Raw genomic sequence first — 25,494 nt, forward strand, 5'->3', positions numbered from 1 at the left:
CTTATTCACATCTTCATTAGTATCTTCTGCTTTATTTGGTTTCACAATCTTCTTCTGTTTAGCTGCAGTAACATCAAGCTTTGCAGCTTGTACAGCTTGTCATTTAGATTCCTACACGAGAAGGAACAAAATAAATTAGATGACAAGACTTTTAAAAATTTGAAAAAAGAAATGGGTGTTGCCTACCACTGTGATGGAGGGCGATCGGCAAATCCTCCTCTGAATCAAATTCTGTATCAAAGTAACCATCAAATTTTGAAAGTAACAAACATGTGTAAGCATAGAGAATGAAATGAAATGAAATATAAAATAACAATGAAATACTAGAGTAGTGGCTCATCAGAAGATGTATCCTTATCCACGTCTTCATTAGTATTTTCAGCCTTATCCACATCTTCATTATAATCTTTAGCCTTATCCACATCTTCATTAGTATATTTAGCTTTATTTGGCTCCATAATCTTCACCTCTTTAGCTGTAGTACCATCAGGTTTTGCAGCTTGTACAACTTGTAATTTAGATTTTCCTACTTGAGAAGGAACAAACAAATCAGATGACAAGATTCTTAAAAATTTGGAAAAAGAAATGGGTGTTGCATACCACTATGATGGAGGGCGACCGACAAATCCTCCTCTGAATCAGATTCTATATCAAAGTTACCATCAGATTTTGAAAGTAACAAACATGTGTAAGCATAGAGAATGAAATGAAATATAAAGTAACGGTGAAATAATTGAGCAATGACTCACCAGAAGATGTATTCTTATCCACATCTGCATTAGTATATTCAGCCTTATCCACATCTTCATTAGTATCTTCAGCTTTACTTGGTTCCACAATCTTTACCTGTTTAGCTGCAATACCATCAGGCTTTGCAGCTTGTACATCTTGTAATTCAGATTTTCTTACATGAGAATGAATAAAACAAATCAAATGACAAGACTCTTAAACATTTGGAAAAAGAAATGGGTGTTGCCTACCACTATGATGGAGGGCGACCGACAAATCCTCCTCTGAATCAGATTCTGTATCAAAGTAACCATCAGATTTTGAAAGTAACAAACACGTGTAAGTATAGAGAATGAAATGAAATATAAAATAACAGTGAAATACTAGAGCAGTGACTCACCAGAAGATGTATCCTTATCCATATCTTCATTAGTATCTTCAGCCATATCTACATCTTCATTACTATCTTCATATTTATTTGGTTCCACAATCTTCACCTGTTTAGCTGTAGTACCATCGGGCTTTGTAGCTTGTACAGCTTGTAATGCATATTTTGCTACATGAGGAGGAACAAAACAAATCAGATGACAAAACTCTTAAAAATTTGGAAAAAAAATGGGTGCTGCCTATCACTGTGATGGAGGGCGACTAGCAAATCCTCCTCTGAATTAGATTCTGTTTCAAAGTAACCATCAGACTTTGAAAGTAACAAACATGTGTAAGTATAGAGAATGAAATGAAATGAAATATAAAATAACAGTGAAATACTATAACACTCACCAGAAGATGTATCCTTATCCACATCTTCATTAGTATCTTCAATCTTATCCACATCTTCATTAGTATCTTCAGATTTATTTGGTTCCACAATCTTCACATGTCTAGCTGTAATACCATCAGACTTTGCAGCCTGTAAAGCTTGTAATTCAGATTTTCCTACATGAGAAGGAACAAAACAAATCAGATGACAAGATTCTTAAAAATTTGAAAAAAGAAATGGGTGTTGCCTACTACGGTGATGGATGGCGATCGACAAATCCTCATCTGAATCAGATTATGTATCAAAGTAACCATCAGATTTTGAAAGTAATAAACATGTGTAAGCACAGAGAATAAAATGAAATGAAATATAAAATAACAGTGAAATACTAGAACAGTGACTCACCATAAATAAGAATTGCTGTGGATCCAGGATTCCGGAGAAGGGTTGTTCAGACAAGAATTTAAATAGGGACACGTGTTGGATAAAGGGTGGAAGTGTGTTAATTGAAAAATATATATCGAATACAGCTGAAGAGTAAGCGTGAGAATTGAAGATTATGGAGTACAGCTGGAATGCTAAACGCGGGAAATCGTGCAGAAGCTTGTAGAAGACGTTTTGGGCCAGGCAGGAATATAAAATGGATTTGAACCTTCTAAAGAAAGGAATTATCCATGTAATGCAATTGGGCCTTTTGGGCTATTTGTTTAAAAGTAAAAACTTTGTATTCTTTTCAATTTGTTTTTGGAGATTTTAATTCATTTTTTAAATTTCATTTTACAAATAATAATGCTATACACCACAATTTTATTATACAATTATCTCACAATATTGATGTGTCTCAACCGATATCTATTTTTTTTTAACAATAATTAGTTGGAACTGTCATATTAATATTGTGTGATAATTGTAGCCAAATTTCTTCCCGTCTTAAAATTGACAAAAATACAACGCATGAAAAAGAAATACAATTCAGAATTGACCGACATGATGCCTTTTTAGGTTTATTTATTTATTTTATTTTTATCTTATATAAGGTATTTGTTGTTATTTTTTATTGTGAAATAGGGACATAATAACACCAATAGTATATTAATAAAATACGTTAACCAAATTAAAAGACGTGAAAAACATTGTAGCTTGCGGGTAACGGGCAAGTATACTTTCCCTTTTTATTTACTTTGGAAAAACAGTAGTAAACGATTGACTATAACATTTTTAAAAAGCCTTATTTCTTTTTTTTAATAAAAAACACATCTTTCAAAAAACAATAAACATTTAATATTCATTTGAACAAATTTTTAGTCCCTTTCTTTCTTTCTAGTAATCATCCGTACTTATTAGACACAACCTTCATAAAAATATTACATCAATAAATTTGACATTTTCAATAATAATTTTTTGAAGCTACTAGAAATGCTTAAAAGGCCGAAACCCAGTATATTTTTTTATTTTTTCCCCACGAAACATTGAAGCCGGCTGGAATACTTATATATATATATTTTTATTTTATTTTATTTTATTTATTTGTCAGAATAACATCACTTTCGAAGACTTAAATGCATTGAGGCTAATTGGGCAGTGGAGAGAAGCCCACGTTATCTTTGATTCTCTCGCATGGCTTCTGCTTTCTCTTTGTCTTTTTTACTTTCTACTGACTTAGGACACACTATATATAATAAACAAATGTTCCGGCTGCCAAAATGCCAAACCAAACCACACGTTTTTAGAATTTTAGGGTATTCAATTAGAAGTGAAAAACATTGTGCTCTACTATGCATCAAAAGAATATAAAAATAAAAATAATTTTTTTAAAAATGTTTAGATTAAGGTGATATGTGTGTAATTTTTTCAAATTAAATAACACGTCTTAATTCAATAAATTGGGTTGGATAAAATTCTTTGAATGAAAATTTTGTCAATGCATTCTAAACATATGTCAGTTTAATGGACTGAGTTAAAAAAAATTTCTCCAAACTCAATTTAAACAAAAATTTTGTCTGTAATTTAATTAGAATTAGAAGCACTAAGGCCTCGTTTGGTTCGCGGAATACACTCCTAGAATAGAACGACTATTCCTATGGAATAATAATTACGTCGTTTGGTAGATCGAGGTCTATTCCTTGAAGTAACTATTCAGTTGCGAAGATGAATAGTTATTCCTCTAAAAAGATTAGATGAATAGCTATTCTTAAATGAATAAACTACATTTTTCAGAAAAATCACTAATTATTTTCTTCTTTCTTTCAATTTTTCATTTTTTTTTTTTTAAAAAAAAAAAGAAAACCCCAATTTACAGTGGCTAGCGATATGAAGCCGGGGTGCTGTGACCACCCCCGAAAAATTTGGGGGTGTCCTGGCCACCAACTAGTTTTTTTTTTTAAAAAAAATAATAATTTAACTTTTTTTTTTTAAAAGAAAATAATAATTTAGGATTTTTTTTAGTAATTTTGATTCGATTCCAATTAAAGTATATGAGTTGTTATCAAACTAAAGAGTAAAATATTCATTCTGCAAACCAAACGATACCTAAAAGAAATTTAGATTATATTACTATTTTAAAGTGATAAATTAGTCTTTACTTGATTGAAAAAAAGGCTCTTTAACTTTCTATTAAATGTTGAAGTCATGTGTCTTAGCATTTTTGGACTTGACTTAGGTGCGGTAAAAAAAAATTAAAATTTAATTATACATTTTTCATGAGAAAGTGAGACAGTAAAATTAAATATGAGCAGTTGAAAAGCTGTAACTTTTTTTTACGGCACCTAAGTTAAATCAACATTTTCTCAATCCCCCAAACAAATCAAATTTTCGACTTTTTGAAAACTTATGTGCCACAAATATAATACTGGAAATTGTAGATGCATAAACGTAAATTTCTGGAGAAGGAGGTCCTGCGTAATAAAATATGTGGAACTACGAAAGTTGACAGTTTCAAAGCTTGAAGCTTGAAAGTGAGCGCTCGGGCACGTGTTCGGTTGCGTCCCAAAGAGAAAGCCAAAGGAATCGTACGTGTGAGTCCGCACGTGTCGTGGCCGACGTAGGCAAAATTGTCGTTTGGTAGTTTGACTCCGTCTTGGGGCGAGCTGAAGTGGGAAAACTAGTACATTCTGGGCGGGAAGCTTGAGATTCCCAAAATGTCAGCGATTATTACTCAAATTTCTTTCAATTTTATTGCTTCTCAAAGCAGATGCTTTATAATAGACTTAATAGTTCTTTTTTTTTTTTTAAATATATAAAAAAAAAAATTTAAATAAAAGTTCAAAATAGCTTTTACAGCAAATACCATAAATATACATGTTTTTTTTTTAAATTTTTGGTAACTACAGTATTTCTTTATATATAAGGTAGTGCTGTACAGGGACGGAGGGAGGGGGGGGCTGGCAGGGGCCATGGCCCCCCCTCCCCACAATTTCCTTAAAAAAAAAATATTTTTTAGATAGAGAAAAAAAAACACTCTAAAAAATTAAAAAAAATATAAGGTAAAAATCAAAATTTAGCTTATTTGGCCCCTACCAAAAAAATTTTTTTGCCATCGGCCCCTGCCCATAAAAACTTCTGGCTCCGTCCCTGGTGCTGTAGCTACCCAATATACTTTATAATAATAAAAAATTGACAAAAAGTAAAAAAGAAAAAAAAATAATTGGTTGGTATAAAATACCGTATAATAAAATGATAAAAAGTAAGAAAGCAAACAAAATAAAAATAAAAATAAAAAAGAATATTTAATTGATATAAAAAAAGATAAGATAATCTATTGTGAAGTATTTTTTTTTTATAAAAAATAGTAATAATTTTATTTCTTAAATTTATGAAAAATTATTGAGTTTTTTTTTTTGGTTAGTAAAAAATGATTGAGTTAACTACTACCGGTTGCTCTTATAATCGTTTCCTTCCTTAAATATGAAGAAAATTTTTAAAAAAACTACAAAATAACTTCCACAGCAGTAGATGCACTAAATTTACATAACTCTCTTAGGTAGCTCGATATTTTAATAAAAAAAATGTCTCTCTCCTCTCTCCTTCACGCCCTTGTCCTCCCTTGTCCTGGCACAGATCTCTCTCTGTTTTTCTGTCGTCACACCATGTCCACAACCGCTGAAGAACATGAATTGCAGACACGAACCAGCACTCAATTCTTCACTTTTCTTTGTGGTTTGAGAGCTTACACAGAAATAAAGCCCCAATTCAACAAATAAAACCCATTGCCCAACTCGGACTTCAAAATATGCAACCTGATTCAAGAAAAGAAACTCCCAATTCAACAAAGAGAAACGTGAAATCCATTGCCCTAGATTTCCATATTCTACGCCATGATACTCGACGAGTTGCACTACGGCTCCCTGTACAAGAGGATTTGCTTCGAACAATAAGGGCTACGCCATTTTAGCCAAAAAGTCCTCGATCATCTTCGGATTCCGTCTTCGAACAGCAAGCCCTATTTGGAAATGGCGGGACAATCCACTTTTCTTTGTGGATTTGCTTCACATGATGTGAAGACGGAGATGAGAGAGAAGACAAAATAATGAAGACGCTTCTGGATACTGAAATAAAGTTAAAAAGGAAAAAAAGAAAAAAAAAAAAAAAAAGTAAAAGGTGAATAAATAATATGTTAATATATATAGGAAAATATAAAAAGAAGCTGTTTTATAAAAAAAAAAAAAAAAAGAAAAAGAAAAAAAAAAGTAGTTTGATTCTTTAAATTTTTTATAAATTAAGAAAAATGGTTGGAAGTTTATTGTTAGTGATCTTAATAGAAACAATTATTCCAGTAAAATCAAAATTAATTTCCAAAATAATTGCTTGGCCAGATTTATTTCATTAGTCAATAATCCCGGATCGAACTCAAGTAATGCTCCAACTGAAGTCCATAGTCAAACTCTGTTCATGTAAAAAGTCAACAAATTGTTTAAATTACCAAAAATGCATTAAGAAAGCATAAAATGTGTAGTGTACAATTACTAATTTAGTACCTATGTGTGATGTGTCCATTTTACGGTCTAAATTTTTTAAATAATGTAATATCATTTTGTTCATGTAGTAATATATAAACAATTGGATGTAAACTTTAATATGAAGTATGAAATGGATTATTTTTATTTCTCTGACCCTATTTTACCTTTAACTCATCTAATTCAATACAAAAAATAAAAAAATAAATTATATATCACATTTTTATCTTGCAACTATTCATAAAGTTGACATGACAATTTTGACAACCCTTAATTTTTTTTTAAAAAGATATAATAACTACTTTAACTATTTAAGGGTTGATTGTGACCAACACGTTAACATTATCATATAATATGAGATAAAAATATGGTTTTTATAACTTTTGGGCATTAATGCATAGAGCCATATAGATATAGCAAAGGAAAATAAAAACAAGAAAAAACTTGAACACCAATACCAACTATCAGTCCAACCCAAGTGAATAACTTTGGGTCTCAAACTAAAGTCAGAAAAAAAAAAAAAAAAAAAAAAATCAATCTGAGCATCAATTCAAGCTCTCTCTTGCCACATTATCCTTAACACCTAAATAAATCTAGATGGTACAAAAGCAGCAAATTCAAATTCGAAAGACATATCCAATCAAAAATTAAAAACGTAGTAACTTTGACTTTGACATCCTTGAGGATCCTAGGTTGAGATATTATTGTTTCATGGACCTAGTAAAAGTAAATCACATGTTAGAAGTAAGGAAAATGATTTTTTTACGTCACATTACCCTACATTAATTTTACACCAAGACACATAAAATGTATGATTTATGCATGTGGGTCTTACACTCAATGTGTCTTTGTGTAGAGTTAATGTAGGATAATGTGATGTAAAAATAACACATCCCTATAAGTAAACTATGGGGTTTGCCATGTGAGCATGAAAGTTAAATCAATGTCGTGGATCTTAGATTTTTATGATGTGTGTTTCTTTTCTTGTCTCAGAGGCAAATTATTATGTTTTTTTAGCCGAAGAACAATAATATACAAGTTTTGTTTTTTTGGGTATTAAATCATCATTTATTTAATTGAATTTGGGTGAATGACTGAAACAATGTTCGAATTCATGACATTTGGCTCTGATATCATGTTAAATCACCACTTATTCAAAAAGCTTCTACTGAAAATGGGAGGTCCATAGCATAGTTTTTTTTTTTCCAGTGCAATAAAGTTACATATTGTCTTTTTTTCGTTGATAAATGAGTATTTTCATGGGTTGGCCTTGGTATCGTGTTCATACTGTCGTATTGAATGATCCGAGTCATTTGCTTTCTGTCCATATAATGCATACAACTCTAGTTGTTGGTTGGGCCAGTTTGATGGCTCTATATGAATTAGCGGTTTTTGATCCCTCTAACCCTGTTCTTGATCTAATGTGGAGACAAGTTATGTTTGTTATACCTTTCATGACTCGTTTAGGAGTAACTAATTCATAGGGCAGTTGGAATATCACGGGACGGGCTATAATGAATCCGGGTATTAAACTAATAAAAAGAAAAAAAAAATGATTAATCAATACTTTAATATTTTGATATGTGAAACCACAATTCCAATCAATAGAGTGTGTCTGTAAAGTGTTTGAAGGAGTGAGCAGGAAACATCAATGAGAGAAATAAAGAGAGAAATAAAGAGAGAAATAAAATGAGGAAAAGATAGAAAATTTTGAATCAGGTCATTTGAGAAACTGGGGTTAAAAATGGACAAAGATTTTTAATATCTAGTAAATAAATTGGGCTCATAAATTTAAATTTATCATGGGTATTTCATAACTCAGTACCAAGTTTATGGCAAGCAGGGGCGGAATCAGGAAGGTGGGGTCATGCCCTCCATTTTTGAAAATATTCCCATATATATATATGTATGCACACATATATATGGGCTTAAAAATTAATTTGGTTTTTCATTAATGCTTTTATTAGTATTAAAATATTAATTAAATGATTAAATCAAAACTTTCTGATAAGTTAAAGTTTTTAGAATGACTTATGATTTAACATGATATTAATATGAGTTTGAACATTATTTTTGTTATTCACTCCGCATTTCAATAAAACATTCTATAAATTCGGGGATTGAGGAATTCTCTTTGGCTCTTATTTCTTTTATGTATAGAGAGTTAGTTTTATTTCTATCATTGCCAAAGAATCCAAAATTGACCTAAAAAGGTAAAAGCACTCATAATGAACTATTTATATTTAGTTTTTTTTTTTTTAATAAAAATTACAAAAATGTCAAAATAATAGACTCTTTAACAAACATTTGTCAACTTTTATCTTTAGATTTAAAGAGCAAAAAAGACAATGTTATAATTTTTTTTAATAATACTTTTTGTAAACCGTGTCAATATTCTCACATTTTCTAATGAATAAAAACTGCTCCACGTGATAATGTTATTCTGAATGATTACAAAATAGTATTTTATTTTAAGCAGATAAATATTTAAAAAGTTTGTTGTTTGATGGTTTAAAAAAATGACTAACTAAAACCCTTAAAGTAGATTTTGAGAGTTTAATTTAAATAAATTATGAATAGGTCATTGTAAATGCTCTAATAGTGTAAGTTATTCTTATATTGTTTATGGAAAAACTCCTATAAATTGGTTTGAAATAAATTATTCGTTTGTTAATGCTTTTTTTTAGATAATAAATTTTTATTTAAAAATTTGTTTGAATATGATATAAAAGTGAAAGTAAATTTGAATGTTTTTTGTTTTTTGGTTGTTTGTTAATATTTATATTTGGAGAAAATAAAATAAAATACATTATACACTTTGTTTTTATAACACTTTTTTTTACCTTTTTTTTTGTTTTCTCTTTTCAAAATAAAAATATTAACAAACAACCTTAACACAAAATACTCTTAAAAATATGAAAACAATTTTCACATTTATATCACATAAAAAAAAAAATTAAAACAAAAAACAAAAAATACCTCACAAAAGATATTAACAAACAAAGCACTTTTAATTTAATATATTAAATTAAATACAGGTTAAAATCAAATTATTTATTAAAAATGTATATAAATGTCACATACACTACAAATATATTTTAGTTTAAACTGAATAAAAAATAAATAAATCCAATTTAAAGGATTTTTTTTTTTTTTTTTTAACAAAATGATTTTGCTGGTCATCCTGTCTTGCAAGTTAATGTACGGGTCATGTGTTTGTAGAAAACAGTACTGATGGTCTGCAGAAGTAGTGTCTAATTGTCTATACCATTACTGACATACTTTGGAGATGCTTGTGTTTTACAGCATTGAGGCATAATTATTAGTAAAGACCTACCTTTTTTCTGAGACCAAGATGTATGCATACCTTCATGGGATGCATCCTACCCAATTCTTCCCTGTGTCGGGTCGGGTCGGGGTCAGTAATAATCCGTGCTTCTAACAAATTTGAGCGGGTGGCTCCAAACCTTACCAAAAAAAGCCAGTAACAACGAGCTTATATATGGAAGGAAATAACCTTCACCTTGTATGCATTTATAACCTCTATTCAGACTTTGTTAATTAGCTTATCTCTTATCCTTACTAATTTAAGTATTAATGGTGGTTCCTCTCTAACCTATTGTTGGAGAAATAATTGGCTCCAAAGACACGTGGGCCAAGCCCATCGGGTCGGCCCGACTAGATCAGACCTAAGTAAAAGACCATTCGTTATCTCCAAAAAGACACATATCCCGAGTATATCAATATAAGACTTTTATCAAATATGGGATAAGGTACATAATAGTATGGCATCAGCTGAAGAGATATTGTCCTATCCAGTTTGGACTTTACTACCCAATTCAAATTCTATGAAGACAAGATTAAAGACTATGTGATCTAGGACTCAGACTCCTAATCAAATTATGCTCCAAGTATTCTAGCAGTTTTATAATTGTGAATTGTGAGCCTATAAATAAGACTACTACGCCAAGTATTTGAAAAAAGACAGGCAGATTCTCTAAGCTCTGAGATTATTGATACTCTCCAGAAAATAAAAAGTTTGAATTGACTTAGGCATCGGAGCAGAGGTATGGTCGGCACCCCCACGAGAGGAGAGCGAATATCAAGGAAGGCAACGAATCACAAGGCAACACGTCACCGTACCGAAAATTGTACCAAAACCTATTATCCTACTTTTAGCTATTTTGGTTATTTATCATACCTTACTGTATCAACACACATATTTATATAACATGCTTATTCCTTTGTGTTTGGGTACCGACTATATACAAGCTCCATACATTAACTCAAAACCAAAATGTATATAAAATATTTTTATTAAAATTTCTACTCTCAATTTCAACTGTCATCCATGATTTTTGAACTCAAAACGAAGGATAAATTATGAAATGATTGGTAATTAATATCAAGATCAGTTTACTTGCCAACCACTTAATAATTTTTTATTTTTTATTTTTTGAGTTTGTTTTGTGTTTTATTTCTGTGCAACACACAATAATTAATTACTAATGTGACACCCGAATTTGGGTCAAGCGTTATTAAAAATTTAAATCGATTAAATAAAAAGCCATTTATAGACCCCCCCCCCCTCCCAAAAAAAAAAAAAAAAAAATTGTTCCTCTAATGGTTTTTTTTGGTTATTTTAAATGAGTAGACCTAATACATACCCTTTTATTTATTGGGGTTTCAGCTCTAGCCAGTTGGGATTAAGGGCCACGTTATCACGTCACCCATCAAAAAATCCATAAAGTTCAAAATTTTAAAACTGTGGCTAGGTAGTTGACACGAGGGTGTTGTCATTCTGATAAGTAACCGAGGCTAAAACCGTCATAGCGGAAGAAAAAGGAGGAATGCGGGCGCGTGCGCAGCACCGCTACCTCCTGTAAATACCCCCCAAACTAGGGGCGTTTTCCCTTGTCCTAACGGGGACACAGGGGGCCAGTGTAAAAAGAAAAAGTTGATTGATAAGAATAGAAAAAGGAAAAAAGATAGACAGAGAAATAAATTAAACAAAATAAAATCACAAAAAATAAATATTAAAAAAAACAGAGATTTGATTTTTTTATGAGCGGACGCGAAATAAGGTTGAATACAGTTTAATGGCGCCGTTGAGATCCGGAGTACCAATTTCTCTCTCTTTCTTTTTCTCTCTCTCATGGCTCTCTTTGTCCCTTATCGGCTCACGTTCTCACATTGTCGCTCCAAAGCCAGAGTTTCGTTCACCGCCAGCCAAGGCAGAGGAAGAGAGAAGAACGACATCAAGCCCTAGAAGAGAATCAGAATCCATGGCTTCGACTCTTCTATAGGTAACCTTCTTCGATCCGGTTCTGAAGAACTAGATATCAAGCGCCGTCTTCGCTCAGGTTCGTGCGGTGCGGCGCTGGGATGTGGCATAGGGTTGGCGTTCGATCTGAGGTTCAGCGCTGTGTCTTTTCGGTTCGTGAAGTTGGGAGCCCTAGATTTGGCGCTTGTTGGGTGTGAACACGGTTTCCCGTGCGATCTGGGTTTGGAAACCACAGGGATTCCTTCTCTCGACGGCGTTTGTGTTGTTTGGCTTTCTCTGTGACTGCGGATTGGGGTTGTGGCTGCCCATGCGATTGGGCTGGTTTTCATGCCGCCAGAACCATTGCCTTGGGATCGGAAGGACTTCTTCAAGGAGAGGAAGCACGAGAGGTCCTCGGAGTCGCTAGGGTCCGTGGCTAGATGGAGGGACTCGTCGCATAACGGATCTCGCGAGTTCAATCGCTGGGGATCCGCCGATTTTCGCAGACCACCAGGTGAGTTCTTACAGTGTTTCAATCAGCCTCCCATAGCCCTTTATCTCTTTCAATTAGTCCCATTTTTGGGTGATTATGATGATATTTGGTGTTAAATAAATCCATACGTGGCTCATGATTCTATGTGTCTCAGACCTTTTTTATAGCTATATATTTCTTAGATAAAGAACGTTAGGACTTTGTACGTTTTCCACGGCCCGACGACATGATGGTAAAATTTTGTGACTTTTGGGTTGATTCTGAGGGACTTTTGATAACTTGATTGGTTTCTTATCCCCAGAACATGTCTGATTTGATGTATTTGATGATCCTGTCTGGTTTTGGATTTTTTTTTTCATTATTATTGCTTAGATCTATGATTAGCGTGTCTCGTTGTTTATTTCAGATCCGGGGTTATAATTTTTATTTGGGGAATAACGTAACATTTCTGGGATTTTTTTGGGGAAATTATTGTCTGTCTATTTTTTTTTTTTTGGCGAGATTTTCTATTTAGCTTGTGTTGATATGTTGTTGTTTGTTTTTTTTTTTGGTTTAAAAATTTTCTGAAGGTCATGGTAAGCAGGGTGTTTGGCACCTTTTTTCCGAAGAATCTGGTCATGGGTATGTGCCTTCTCGGTCTGGTGACAAGATGCTGGAAGATGACAGCTGCCGGCCTTCTGTTTCGCGTGGGGATGGAAAATATGGCAGGAGCAGTAGGGAAAATAGATTGGGTCAGAGAGATTGGAAAGGTCATTCCAGGGAAACAAGCAATGGTTCTCCAAATACGTCTGGCAGGCTGCTCGATGTGAGTAATAATGATCTGAGGTCAGTGGATGATATGATAACTTGCCCCTCTCATCCTAATTCCGACTTTGTGAATACATGGGATCAGCTTCACTTGAAAGACCAGCATGATAAGATGGGTGGTGTCAGTGGGTTGGGAACAGGCCAGAGATTTGATAGAGAGAACTCACTGGGCTCGGCTGATTGGAAACCTCTAAAGTGGAGCCGTTCCGGAAGCTTGTCTTCACGGGGTTCAGGTTTCAGCCATTCAAGTAGCTCGAAGAGCATGGGGGGTGTGGATTCCAATGAAACAAAGGCTGATATGCAGCTGAAAAATGCAACTCCTGTCCAGTCCCCTTCAGGGGATGCTGCCGCTTGTGTGACGTCTGCTGCACCATCTGAAGAAATGACTTCCAAGAAGAAGGCTCGACTTGGATGGGGTGAGGGACTAGCAAAATATGAGAAAAAGAAAGTTGAAGGCCCTGATGTTAGTTTGAGCAAAGATGGGACTATTGTTACAACTTGTAATGCAGAATTCACCCATTCATTTGTTTCAAATATGGCCGACAAAAGCCCCAGAGTTGCAGGGTTTTCAGATTGTGCATCACCTGCAACTCCATCCTCAGTTGCATGCAGCTCCTCACCAGGTAGGTTTCCGAGTTTTTTCTTTTTAACATTTCTCTGAAGTTATTGCCAAGTATCTACTTTATCTACTTTACTGTTTACACACAAGGAGAGCTCTCCTTTCTGAAGCCTTTTTGAGCCACTTATATGTTTATTTTCTATAAGTTTCAAATGTTAATAAGATTTTCTTTAGAGGAATAGATTTGAAGCTAACTGAAATAAAATATATAAATTCTTTGTTGTAAGGACCATGGCATGGCATGGCCTGTGCCACTATCTAGTGAGTATCAAATGGAAGGGAATGAAATAATAATGCTTCCGTTTGTTAAACCATTTTCTCTCTCTTTTGTTTTCTGTTTTCAAAACAAAAACATTAGCAATCAATCCAAAATACAGAACACTTCAAAATATTTTCACCTTTATGTCTCATCAGAACGCTTTTTCAAATAAAAATAAAAAATCACATTCCAAAATACATTAACAAACAGAGCCAATGAGATTTATGAAGTTTAGCTGAACTATTGCATTTTGTTGGTGTATTTTTTTTCACAAGTAATTGGTCCCAAGGGGATTTTGTTGGTGTAATTTATTACAATAATTAGTTGACCCTTGGTCTGAAATATTGTTGATTTATGGTTTTATTTTTAGGCTAGAAGTTTATTACACTAGTAATTTGCATCTCAAAGAAATTTTACCCATTTCATTTGGTATATACCGTAAAAGTGATTTGTTAGGTAATCCAATTATCGTAGGACCCACGAGAAGTTTATTACACTAGTAATTTGCCTCTCAAAGAAATTTCACCCATTTCATTTGGTATGTACCGAAAAAGCGATTTGTTAGGTAATCCAATTATCATAGGACCCAAAATTTAGACTTTGTGGAAATGTCTTATTGTGTTTTTCTTCCTTCTTTTTAAATGTATTTTTCCTTTGTGGATTTTCCTTATTCATTTTTAGCTTATCATAAAGATGACGACAATGACTCTTTGGATACATTATCAAGGTTTTTTCTCTTTAAAGATTTGTGTTGCTTTTTAAGTAGTTTGCTATTTTGTAATTTGGTTACTTTGGCAAACAAGTTTTTCGCCTAGTACTTGTGTCAGAAGTTTAGGTAATTTAAATGGAGAAGGAATTTAAAATGGAGAGAGATGGGCAAGGGAGTGGGAGGGAGGTAGTAAATTGGCATTGGCCTTGGGGTGACATACCAACAACTACAAGCTACCACTGTCCTTACTGCTACAGACCATCTTTATCACCTTCCTGCCATTACTTTTTTTTGATAAGTAAGAGAATTTCATTAAAAAAGCGTAAGGCGCCCCTTTTAATGCGCTATAATCAACTCAAGGACTTAATTTTTATTTAAAAGGCACAGTTTAAGATCATACATGGCTAGGTATTTAGATAGAGATGGCCGTGGTTTATGTCTTATCAGCATGGAGAGGTTTTCTCTTTCTAATTAGGTGTTTCCTTGTATATTCCCAATGTACCAAGGGGCGCCTTACGCTTTTTTAATGAGATTGGTTTCTTATCAAAAAAAAAAAAGCATGGAGAGGTTGGAAATTTCGGTCATGATTACAACAGTGCATCTTCTTGTGTGAACCTTAAGATGGAATATTTTGTTGAAAAGTTAAGATTGTTTTGGACTCCATAATCTAGGTTATTGGGATTTAGATCCACCCCAAATCCAAAAAAGAGAAATTGTGTGGGATAGGAAAGTGAAGGTGGAAGTGGATGATAAGTGGCAGTTGTTGGTGGTGATGATGTGTGAGAGGTTTAAGAAGTTGTATGAAGTTGATAGATATGGGTGCTTGTGTCAAGTGATATGAGTTGAAGAGTTGAAGGTGGTTGAAGTCTGTTGGTTGTGGGAATTTACTGGTAGATGGAGATGGATGGCAGACAAGGATGATGCTCAAGATGAATTTTTTCTTGTTTAAAATGAATTTAATTATCACAAAGAATATGTTACTAGTTGTTTTTTTTTATAAGTAAATATGTGACTACTTGTAAAGGTCATATATTTATTTGTTTTTGTTTCAAAAAGTCTCTCTTTTTAAAATCAATGAGATTATTTCTTCTCATTAAAAGTACAAAAGGCAAAAGAAAAACAAAATCTAAATGTCTAATACATGTCACTCAAAAGAATAGTGTCATGATAACATCATAAAGACTGCTTTTGCATTTAATGTTTGTCCTGCAGTGGGTGGGGGATGTTATTCCCTGGCCAGTTAGTGTCTAATCCGAAAAAGGGAGTTGACAAGATGGAGAGAAGTTGGTGTAATATTTTTTCTGGGAGAGAACTGGTATAATTTAAACTTATGTGTGTCCATTTCTGTCTCTCTCTGCACTCCCTTTCAATGACTTGGTAATTTGACTTCCTCAGAGTTTTTGTTGCTGTGTCTTCCACTATTAAGGTATTATTGGGCATCTTGACCTTTCTTATGTTGTCTAGGAAAAGAAATAGAATGCGACGTACAGCGAGACTAGAACCTTGAGAATCTGAAATATATTTCACACATATACACTCAGACATATACACTGCACGTACATAATATAATAATAAACTGGCTAATATGTACTCTGAAAGCTTTTTAAAGATATATTTTTTTTCTTCTGATGTAACTGCTGTTTTCTAGAGCTTATTGATGGACATTTTTTCATTTTTTTTTCCTTTTTTTATGATAAAAGAAGTATTGAGTTGTTAATTAATACTTACGTTTTCGTGCTTTTCCCCTTGTGAGTAAGCATCTTATACTCCCTTTTCCAATACCTCTTCTAATGTATGTTTTTGCAATCAATGTTACAGGTGTGGAAGAGAAGTCATTTGGCAAGTCCGCAAATATTGATAATGATATTAGTAATTTATGCGTTTCACCTAGTGCTGGTTCTCAAAATCTCCTTGAGGGATTTCCTTTTAATTTAGAGAAGTTAGATATGAACTTGATAGCTAATTTGGGCCCTTCACTCATTGAATTGTTGCAATACGACGACTCAAGCTCAGTGGATTCAAGTTTTGTGAGATCCACTGCTATTAATAAGTTATCAATATGTAAAAGTGAAGTTTCAAAGGCGCTGGAGGTGACTGAATCTGAAATTGATTCACTTGAAAATGAACTTAAGTTACTGAAGTCTCAATCTGAAAGTGGTGATCCCTGTCCGGCTGCATCCAGTTCTTTGCCAGTGGAGAATAATACAAAGCCCTATAAAGAAGATGCTGTCTCCAATTTGACCCTCAGACCCACACCATTGCAAGTTGTTTCATCTGGGGATATGGCTGTGGAGAATACACCTCTCTGTAATGGTGCATTAGAAGAAGTTCATGCAACTATTAAGGATGAGGATATTGATAGTCCTGGAACTGCAACGTCTAAGCTTGTTGAACCTCTTACTTTGGTGAAGGCAGTCTCTTCATCTGTTAAGGTGGATCGTGGTGATTCTTCTGGTGATTTTGATGCAATTCAAATTCAGTCTCAAAACATGGATTCGAAATGCTCAGTGCTGGGTTCAGATGGGGAAAAGACTGGTAAACCTGTTTCCATTGACGTGAGCCTGCATACAGGTGGAGAAGATATATTATGTAATGTAATATTGAGTACCAATAAAGAATGTGCAGATAGAGCATCTGAAGTATTTAATAAGCTATTACCAAGGGATCAACATATGAACGATATTTCTCGAGCTGCCAATTTCTGGCCCTGTCAGAATGCTTCTTTAATGAAAGAAAAATTTGCAATGAGGAAGCAGTTTTTAAGATTTAAGGAGAGGGTTTTAACACTAAAGTTTAAAGTCTTTCGGCACCTTTGGAAGGAAGATATGCGATTGCTTTCTGTGAGGAAACACCGTCCAAAATCTCAGAAAAAAATTGACTTGAGTTTGCGTGCAACACTTTGTGGGAATCAAAAGCATCGATCCTCCATTCGCTCTCGTTTTTCTTCTCCTGGTAAGAAAATTTTAACATCTACTTCTTTCTACATGATAATAATTTTTATTCTCTGGATTTGCTTTTATCTGGCTACGAAATGAAGCACTCAATTTCCTTTAGTCTGTAACTTAGTATGTTTTCTGTGTAATCCTGTTCTATTTTTGTGCGCTTATTGGTGCGGATAGGCTTTTTAGAATTGGATTCATTTCCTCTCAAATTTTGTTTGTTGCACTTTGTCTAGTGCTTTGGGACTTCTATATATATTTATATTGTTGGAAAATTTGAATATTTAACTCATCCATGAACATTAAGTATTGTAAATTACATGTTGGTACGATATTACTTTTTTGAGTGTAGCATCGGAAGATAACTATGTGATTTATTATTATACAACAAAATTTTTTGGGTATGTTTGTTAGGTGTTTTGAGTTGTTTGTTAATGTTTTTGTTTTGAGAACATAAAGCAAAAGAAGATAATTTTAACAAATGAAGATACAAATGTTTTAGTGGCAAGTACACATCCCCTCAAACTATTACCCAATTGTCAATGTCCTCCCTAAACTACCAAAAAATGTTAATGTCCCGCAATGGTAAAAATACCCTTCATAAAAATATAAAACTTAAAATTAAAAAAAAAAACTAAAAACTATAAAAAAAAATCTTAAAAAACAACGAAAAATTTAAGGAAAAAAACTAGGCTGTAATTTTTTATTTTTTTAAATTTCTTTCTAATTTATGAGGACATTATTGTCTTATTGAAAAATTTTTTTGGTCATTTTTGTCTTTTGTTGTTGGCCTGGGGACATTGATTTTTTTGGTAGTTTTTTAGGGGGGACATGACACAATTTGTTGTTTTTGTTTTTTTTTTTTTTTTGGGGGGGGGGGGGGGGGATGGGGCATTGACAATTGAGTGGTAGTTTGATGGGGATGTGTACTTTTCCCAAATTTTTATTAGTGGTGTACTTGGAATGGTATATCCTCTTTTTTAATCACTGTTGTATTGGCTTATCTATTTTGTATGATATCCTATTTTTGTATTTATGCTTAATATTATTGTGGTAAATTATTCTAAACCTGACAAGGAGTGGTGGATTCATCAGGCAAAAATTATTTACACCTGACAAGAAATGGTACTATCTGCACCCAAAATTTCACCCTTGTGGAAGAACCAATCTCCACCATGATTAATGTCATAACTTTCATCTTTCTTGAAGTCTTTTTGTGCTTTTGATGGCCTGAACTACAAATAGGATGCATTATGTCAAATTACTTTGCAATTTCTTTAACTTTTTCCATGGTAGGCATGTTTTGCTTCTTTATACTTTTGCACTTTTTCAAAATCATAGTCTAATGCAGAATATTACAAGTAAATTAAGATTATAGTTCCCCCTTCTCTGTTCTTTTGTTACTTTGTTGTGCGGTACAGCACATGCTTTCATCTTCTTGGTGGTAACTCAGTTTATCGGACACATGAAAGGTTATTGTTTTTATTTAAGATTTACAAGTACACCATAGGAACAATGCACTGTTTGATCAAATTGTTATGGTATTTCAGGGACTGCCATAAAATTGAGATAGAAGGCCAAAGAAACTATTCAATAAATTATTTATTGCTTGTTCCCTGAACATTCTTATTGTTTCCCTATTTGTGAATGCCTTTCTTTAATAATGGATAGATTGCTAGCTTTAGGAGACAATCTTCGTTTCCCCCCTAATTGATGACTTTAAATACAAGTTATGGATTTCGATTTGGCTCAGGTGTTAAAGGTTGGTATTGAGTGGGGGGCCCTTGACTTTGCTTCAAGAATGACGAATATATAAGAGTACCAGGAGGTGAAGAACAATGTTATTCTTGGTAGAAATGCCCTAATATTGGCCAATTCCGCAAAGCATGAGTCCTAGAGTATTTGAGGTCTCATCTTTTCATCGTGTGCTTTACCCCCTGTTAGTTCTTCATTTCATTGGAAAAGCATTTGGAGAACTAAGGCTCCTTCGAGAGTGGTGTTTTGTGTGGATGGCGATGTTACATAAGATTTGAACTATTGATAACTTGCAAAAGAGGCATGTCATGGTGATGGATTGGGGCTGCATGTGTAAGAAGAGTGGGGAGGCCATAGATGAACTTCTGATCCACTGTGAAGTGGCTAGAGAGTTGTGGGTATTGGTTTTCCGTCTTTTTGGGTTTGAGTGGGTCGTGCCTGAAAGGGTGGTGAGGTTGGTGGTTAGTTGGAAATGTCATTTTGGAAGCCAATGTAATTTGGAAGTCTGGATGATGCCTCTATGCGAAATGTGGTGTATTTGGAGGAGCGTAATGCACGTAACTTTGTAGATTGTGAGAGAATGGTGTTAGAGTTAAAAGCTATAATTTTCAAATCTCTTTATGTTTGGATGGTAGCTTACGGTAGTTCATGTTGCTCTAATTTTCTAGAATTTCTGGATTTGTGCTCTTCTACTTCTCAATTTGGGGTCTCTCTTGTATACTTGTTGTGTACTTGGGTTGCGCCTCTTTGCATTTTTTAATAAGATTGAATTACATACATAAAAAAAAAAATTAATGCATTATAGTCTTCTGTTTTGTAGATGACATTAGAACTTTCTGCCTTGGTTGTGATATTTTTTTTTCAGCAATTGCAGTTAAAAGAAAAAACTAGGCTTAATTTGATTGTGTTGTGTATGGTTGTCTTTTCTAATATTGTGACACTAATCGTGTGTTTCCAATATCAATGCATCTTCTTTTTTTTTTTTCCTTTTTCTTTTCGTTTTTTTGGGAGAACATCCTGACGTGACCCTGGTTTAGGTAGAAGAAGATATCAATCTTAATATCGTACTGGGTTTTCCATTGATCTACAAGTAATGTTCTGGAAGATTTATGAGCTTTGATTGTTGATGGAACAATCGAGTGATACTTGTATTAGATACAAGATGAACTGGCTATCATTCACCTGAAGTAATCTCTATCAGTGGAACTGGCTATTTGATATTACCTACTATCAGACATTCATGGAAGACTAATTCAGATTAGAAGATAAGGATTTGCTTTATTATTCAATACCATAAAAGTCTTACATTTGTGAGGCTGTTCAGACCTTTATGGACATGAAAGAGGTATATGGTAGAACCTTGAAAATACTTTGATATTGCATATCATCGTGTAGTGCATGAGTGAAATTGCACCGGCATAGGCAGGCTGTATATAAAGGCTATTGAAATTTCGCACTCCTCTCTTTTCCTAGTAAAGTGATTTATGGTGCAAGAGAGATTAGCTGCGAGGTCTATGAGTTTTAGCAAGTTGAGATCTGATCAGGCAGGTACAGTTGTATATCAAGGATTATGGTGGTTACTGCATCTTATGGTACTGAGGTTTGGTTAGAGCAATTCCCTAATTTGACATGTTGATATGCATTTGATGCCACCGGGATCTGGTCAGTCACTGAAGTTGAAAAAGTCTCAGTCAAGCATGTGGGTAGTGGTTTTTTGGCCTTGAGTTATTTGAATATGAAAGGTGATGAAAAACATGGTACTGCCCCTGCTCTGAAACATCAAGCTTCTCTTGTGCTTAAATCCTTTGATCTTTCAGCAGTTATTTATACTTCCAATTTTGGGGTCAAGCTGGATTGATTCCCAAACAGTAAGGATATTTGGTCTAGATACATTTTTTTTTTTCTTTTGCAGACATGTTAGATTATTTTTAACAAATAGTGTGTTTGGATGTTAGGTTGTCAGTGAAAAATGTTTATGTTGATTTGGTTCCTGCTTGATTTCATGTTATGTTACCGACTCTTATTTTCATGATTAATTTACAATATTTTTTTGCAGCAGGAAATTTGAGCCTGGTCCCTACCACAGAGATGCTCAATTTTACAAGCAAGATGCTTTCAGATTCCCAAGTCAAGCTTTACAGCTACACTTTGAAGATGCCAGCCTTAATTTTGGACAAAAAGGAAAAAATGGGGTCAAGGTTTATCTCGAGTAATGGATTAGTTGAAGATCCCTGTGCTGTTGAGAAAGAGCGGGCTGTGATCAACCCCTGGACGCCTGAAGAGAAAGAAATTTTCTTGGATAAGCTAGCCACCATTGGGAAAGACTTCTGGAAGATTGCTTCTTTCCTCGACCACAAGACAACAGCAGATTGTGTGGAGTTCTACTACAAAAATCACAAATCTGATTGTTTTGAGAAAACAAAGAAACAGGATAGCAGTAAGCAAGCAAAGTCATTCTTTACTAGTACCTATCTGGTGACATCAGAGAAAAAGTGGAATCGGGAGATGAATGCTGCTTCACTTGATATGTTAGGTGCAGCTTCAATGATGGCAGCTCGTGCTGATGACCGTGCAAGGAGTCGGCATTCAAGTGCTGGACGAGTCTTTTTAGGTGGCTACAGTGATTCGAAAACATTATGGGGTGATAATGGAATTTTAGAAAGGTCCAGTAGTCTTGATATTCTTGGGAATGAAAGGGAAACAGTTGCTGTTGATGTTTTAGCTGGTATATGTGGTTCCCTGTCATCAGAGGCTATGAGTTCTTGCATCACAAGCTCTGTTGACCCTGGAGAGAGCTATCGGGAGTGGAAGTGCCAAAAAGTGGACTCTCTAATAAAGCGGCCTTTGACACCTGATGTTACACAGAATGTTGATGATGAGACTTGTTCTGATGAGAGCTGTGGGGAAATGGATCCTTCTGATTGGACGGATGAGGAGAAGTCTCTCTTTATACAGGCTGTGTCATCTTATGGGAAGGATTTTGTGATGATCTCACGATGTGTGAGGACAAGATCACGGGACCAATGCAAGGTTTTCTTTAGCAAGGCTCGGAAGTGCCTTGGACTGGATTTGATGCATCCTGGGCCTAGAAATGTAGGAACACCAGTGAGTGATGACGCCAATGGAGGCGGAAGTGACACAGAAGATGCTTGTGTTGTAGAGACAGGTGAGACTGGCTCAGTTATCTGTGGCAATAATTCTGGCTGTAAACTGGATGAGGACTTGCCTTTGTCCACCATGAACATGAACCATGACGAATCTGATCCTGCCAAGATTGTGAACTTGCAATCTGATCTGAACAAGTCACAGGAAAACAATGGGATGGAACATATGGACCATGAACTGGAGGCTGTAGAAAAATTGGCTTCTGATGCATGCCAGTCAGAGAATAGGCCTGAGCTAGTTTTTCACGGTGACAGCAATATTGGGGATGTGGTTAAAAACCAGTCCGATTCTGTGCATGCTCAGAAATGTGCAGTTGTCTTGGCAAATGCAGAACCCAGAGGAGATCAAGCGATTGAACAGGGTATTTCGATCACAGGACCGGTAGCTGTTGTAGAAGGAATCAACCCTGTCCCGTTGAGTTCAGAAGCCTTGCTGGAGAATAAGGCTGTTGCTTCTGAGGGATTTGAAAATGAATTAGAGGGGCAAGAGTTGCTGTTGCCAGAAAGTAGTTTGAATGACAGACAAGACGAAAAATCTGATGGAGATGCAACTGGCCCTAGTAGCTTGCAATGCTCGAATCAAGATTCAAATACAACAGGAAATGCATCCCATGTGGCTGCAGAGAGTTCTTGTTCTGGTTTCAGTCTCAACCCCGAATATCAGTATAAAGTTTCCTTGGAGTTGGATTCTATGGAAAAGCCTCATGGCATCTCTTTGCCACAGCAGAGTTCTCCTTCTGCAACTTCTGTGTCTCTAGATTCTGCCGCCATTTTGTGTGATAAAACACTAAATCAAGATAGATTGTCATCGACACTTGATTTTCATGGGAACAGGGATAAGCAGTCTCCTAAATCTGTTAGTAGAGATGACTTTCACCAGAATTTGTCGGGCAATCCTTTATTGACTCACGTTGAATCCTCCCAGATTCTCAGGGGCTATCCATTGCAGATGTCGAACAAGAAAGATATGAACGGGGATGTTAATTGCAGAAAGCTTTCTGAAGTTGAAACCCTGCCAGAGTCGGACAGGAATATTTCCCCTCGATATGTGACACAGGATTGCTTTCTTCAGAAGTGCAGCAGTTCAAAGCCTCTCTGCTCAGTGGCTGAACTTCCACTTCTGTCCCAGAAGATGGAACAAACTAGTGTTCATTCGAGAGCTCATTCACGGAGTTTGTCAGATACGGATAAACCATGCAGGTATGGTGATGTGAAACTGTTTGGTCAGATTCTCAGTCATCCATCCTCTATGCAGATGCCAAATTCTAGTACCCATGAGAATGAGGAAAAGGGGATCCATAATCCTAAATTAAGCAACAAATCTAATTTAAAATTTTCTGGCCACCACAATATGGATGGGAATTCAAATGTCCTGAAGTTTGATCGGAATAATTACCTGGGCCTTGAGAATGTTTCAATGAGGAGTTTTGGTTTCTGGGATGGGAATAGAATACAAACTGGATTTTCATCTTTTCCTGATTCTGCTATCTTGCTGGCCAAATATCCTGCTGCTTTTGGCAATTATCCTACACAGGCACCCAAGATAGAGCCTCCGCCATTGCAGGCAGTTGTAAAGAGTAATGAACGAAATTTGAATGGTGTGTCGGTTTTCCCATCAATGGAAATAAGTAGCAGCAATGGAGTGGTTGATTATCAGGTGTATAGGAGCCGAGAGGGCTCAAAAGTTCAGCCATTCGGAGTAGATATGAAACAGCGGCAAGAAATTTTTTCTGATCTCCAGAAGAGACGAAATGGGTTTGAAGCAGTACAGCCACAGGGGAGGGGGATGGTTGGTATGAATATGAATGTAGTAGGAAGGGGTGGAGTTCTTGTAGGGGGACCGTGCACTGGTGTTTCTGATCCTGTGGCAGCCATTAAAATGCACTATGCTAAAACGGACCAGTATGGCGGGCAGGCGGGGAGCATCACAAGAGAGGAGGAATCTTGGAGAGGTAAGGGGGACTTAGGTAGGTAGTAGATGTGCTCAGAGGGGGCCTCTTTAAGAGGACCTCAGCGGCAAATATCTTTCTTTTGCCGCCCCCTGTATAATAGTTTTTGTATTGTTCAATTATATGATAGGGCAGTGGACGGTTCTCAAAGGCCGTCTTTTTGGTAAAGTATTTTAGGTGCTTGTAATATTCCAGCAGCTTTATATTTGTTGTATTGGATGGAAAATACAGAAATAATCTGTGAAAGTTGGCAGGGGTAGTTCTAATTTCTTATATGCAAAATCTTTTCTGATGCCTTCTCCTATTTTGCAGTTATCCTTTTATGCTTTTATTCGGTGCTCTGGATATTTGTTTTCCTTCCAGGAATCACATGTGGAGATGACACTCCTCATATTTGGTTCCCTCTCTCTTGTTTTCAATCAGCAAAGAGATGGTTTTGGTATCTTTCTCGCCTTTCTTGCACTCCCCCCCCAACCCCCTTTTTTTTTTCTTCTGTGGTAGACTACTTACGTGGTCTGGCATAAAGGAGCTTCTTGTGCTGGACGCAAGTTTGTGAGGCAGCTGAAAGTCTCGAGAGTTTAATGGATTGATTTTATGGGTTCAAGGCTTACTGGGTCGCCTGAAGAAGGTATGGATTTGAAGTGAAACTAATGACGTCACATCACATATGAAGTTCAATGAGAGAAATTCTACTCTTCATGCTGGCTTACGTGGCCTATTTTAAGTGGCCGACATATATCACCTGGTCCTGAGTGTGGTGGATTAACAGTACTTTTCTCAGAATTTCTCCAGTGAAAGTCTCAATTGGCGGGGTTGATAGGTAGTAATTCCTACATATACAATAAGAGTACCGTTCTATTTTGGAATTATTTGACGAAACTAAGAGCGAAAATGATGGCCAAGCAATTGGGGTGAAATACAAAGGCAGTTAGCGATTATTACAGCTAATTGCCTTTATTATATATATATATATATATATATACATATGGAAACACCGCTATTTTCATCCTAAATTTAAGGCTTAGAGAACACATATAAATGATGCTTTTTTCAACCTAGCCCTAAAGAATACAAAATGAATCCTCTGACTCATCTC

The 25,494-nt window shown here is 35.1% G+C and overlaps 2 protein-coding genes across 3 annotated transcripts; one reads left to right on the forward strand and one right to left on the reverse strand.

Moving 5' to 3' along the window:
- Nucleotides 1-323: 323 nt before the first annotated feature.
- LOC133863377 (uncharacterized) lies at nucleotides 324-11,728 on the reverse strand. The gene is made up of 7 exons (XM_062299320.1): nucleotides 11,665-11,728; nucleotides 1,510-1,665; nucleotides 1,130-1,285; nucleotides 981-1,025; nucleotides 750-887; nucleotides 601-645; nucleotides 324-526 (listed from the first exon to the last, which is right to left on the reverse strand). Exons 1-7 carry the CDS (start codon nucleotides 11,726-11,728, stop codon nucleotides 324-326), a joined length of 807 nt encoding a protein of 268 aa, XP_062155304.1.
- LOC133864180 (uncharacterized) lies at nucleotides 11,603-24,702 on the forward strand. 2 transcript variants are annotated; one of them, XM_062300434.1, is made up of 4 exons: nucleotides 11,603-12,218; nucleotides 12,767-13,627; nucleotides 16,410-17,543; nucleotides 21,342-24,702. In XM_062300434.1, exons 1-4 carry the CDS (start codon nucleotides 12,053-12,055, stop codon nucleotides 24,422-24,424), a joined length of 5,244 nt encoding a protein of 1,747 aa, XP_062156418.1. In that variant the 5' UTR covers nucleotides 11,603-12,052; the 3' UTR covers nucleotides 24,425-24,702. The 2 variants fall into 2 exon arrangements, with proteins under 2 accessions (XP_062156418.1, XP_062156419.1); XM_062300435.1 differs by having other exon boundaries at nucleotides 21,345-24,702.
- The last annotated feature ends 792 nt before the right edge of the window (nucleotides 24,703-25,494 follow it).

The sequence above is a fragment of the Alnus glutinosa genome, chromosome 3 (genome assembly GCF_958979055.1).
Source record: "Alnus glutinosa chromosome 3, dhAlnGlut1.1, whole genome shotgun sequence".
Taxonomy (NCBI): Eukaryota; Viridiplantae; Streptophyta; class Magnoliopsida; order Fagales; family Betulaceae; genus Alnus; species Alnus glutinosa.

Bases quoted from the DNA above. Each gene is read 5' to 3' on its own strand.
- LOC133863377 (XM_062299320.1), bottom strand. From the start codon at position 11,728: ATGGATTCTGATTCTCTTCTAGGGCTTGATGTCGTTCTTCTCTCTTCC. The intron at 1,026-1,129 runs GTGAGTCACTGC...ACTTTGATACAG, and splicing joins GGATAAGGATACATCTTCTG to AATCTGATTCAGAGGAGGAT. The intron at 527-600 runs GTATGCAACACC...CTTCTCAAGTAG, and splicing joins GGTCGCCCTCCATCATAGTG to GAAAATCTAAATTACAAGTT.
- LOC133864180 (XM_062300434.1), top strand. From the start codon at position 12,053: ATGCCGCCAGAACCATTGCCTTGGGATCGGAAGGACTTCTTCAAGGAG. The intron at 13,628-16,409 runs GTAGGTTTCCGA...TCAATGTTACAG, and splicing joins TGCATGCAGCTCCTCACCAG to GTGTGGAAGAGAAGTCATTT. The intron at 17,544-21,341 runs GTAAGAAAATTT...ATTTTTTTGCAG, and splicing joins CTCTCGTTTTTCTTCTCCTG to CAGGAAATTTGAGCCTGGTC.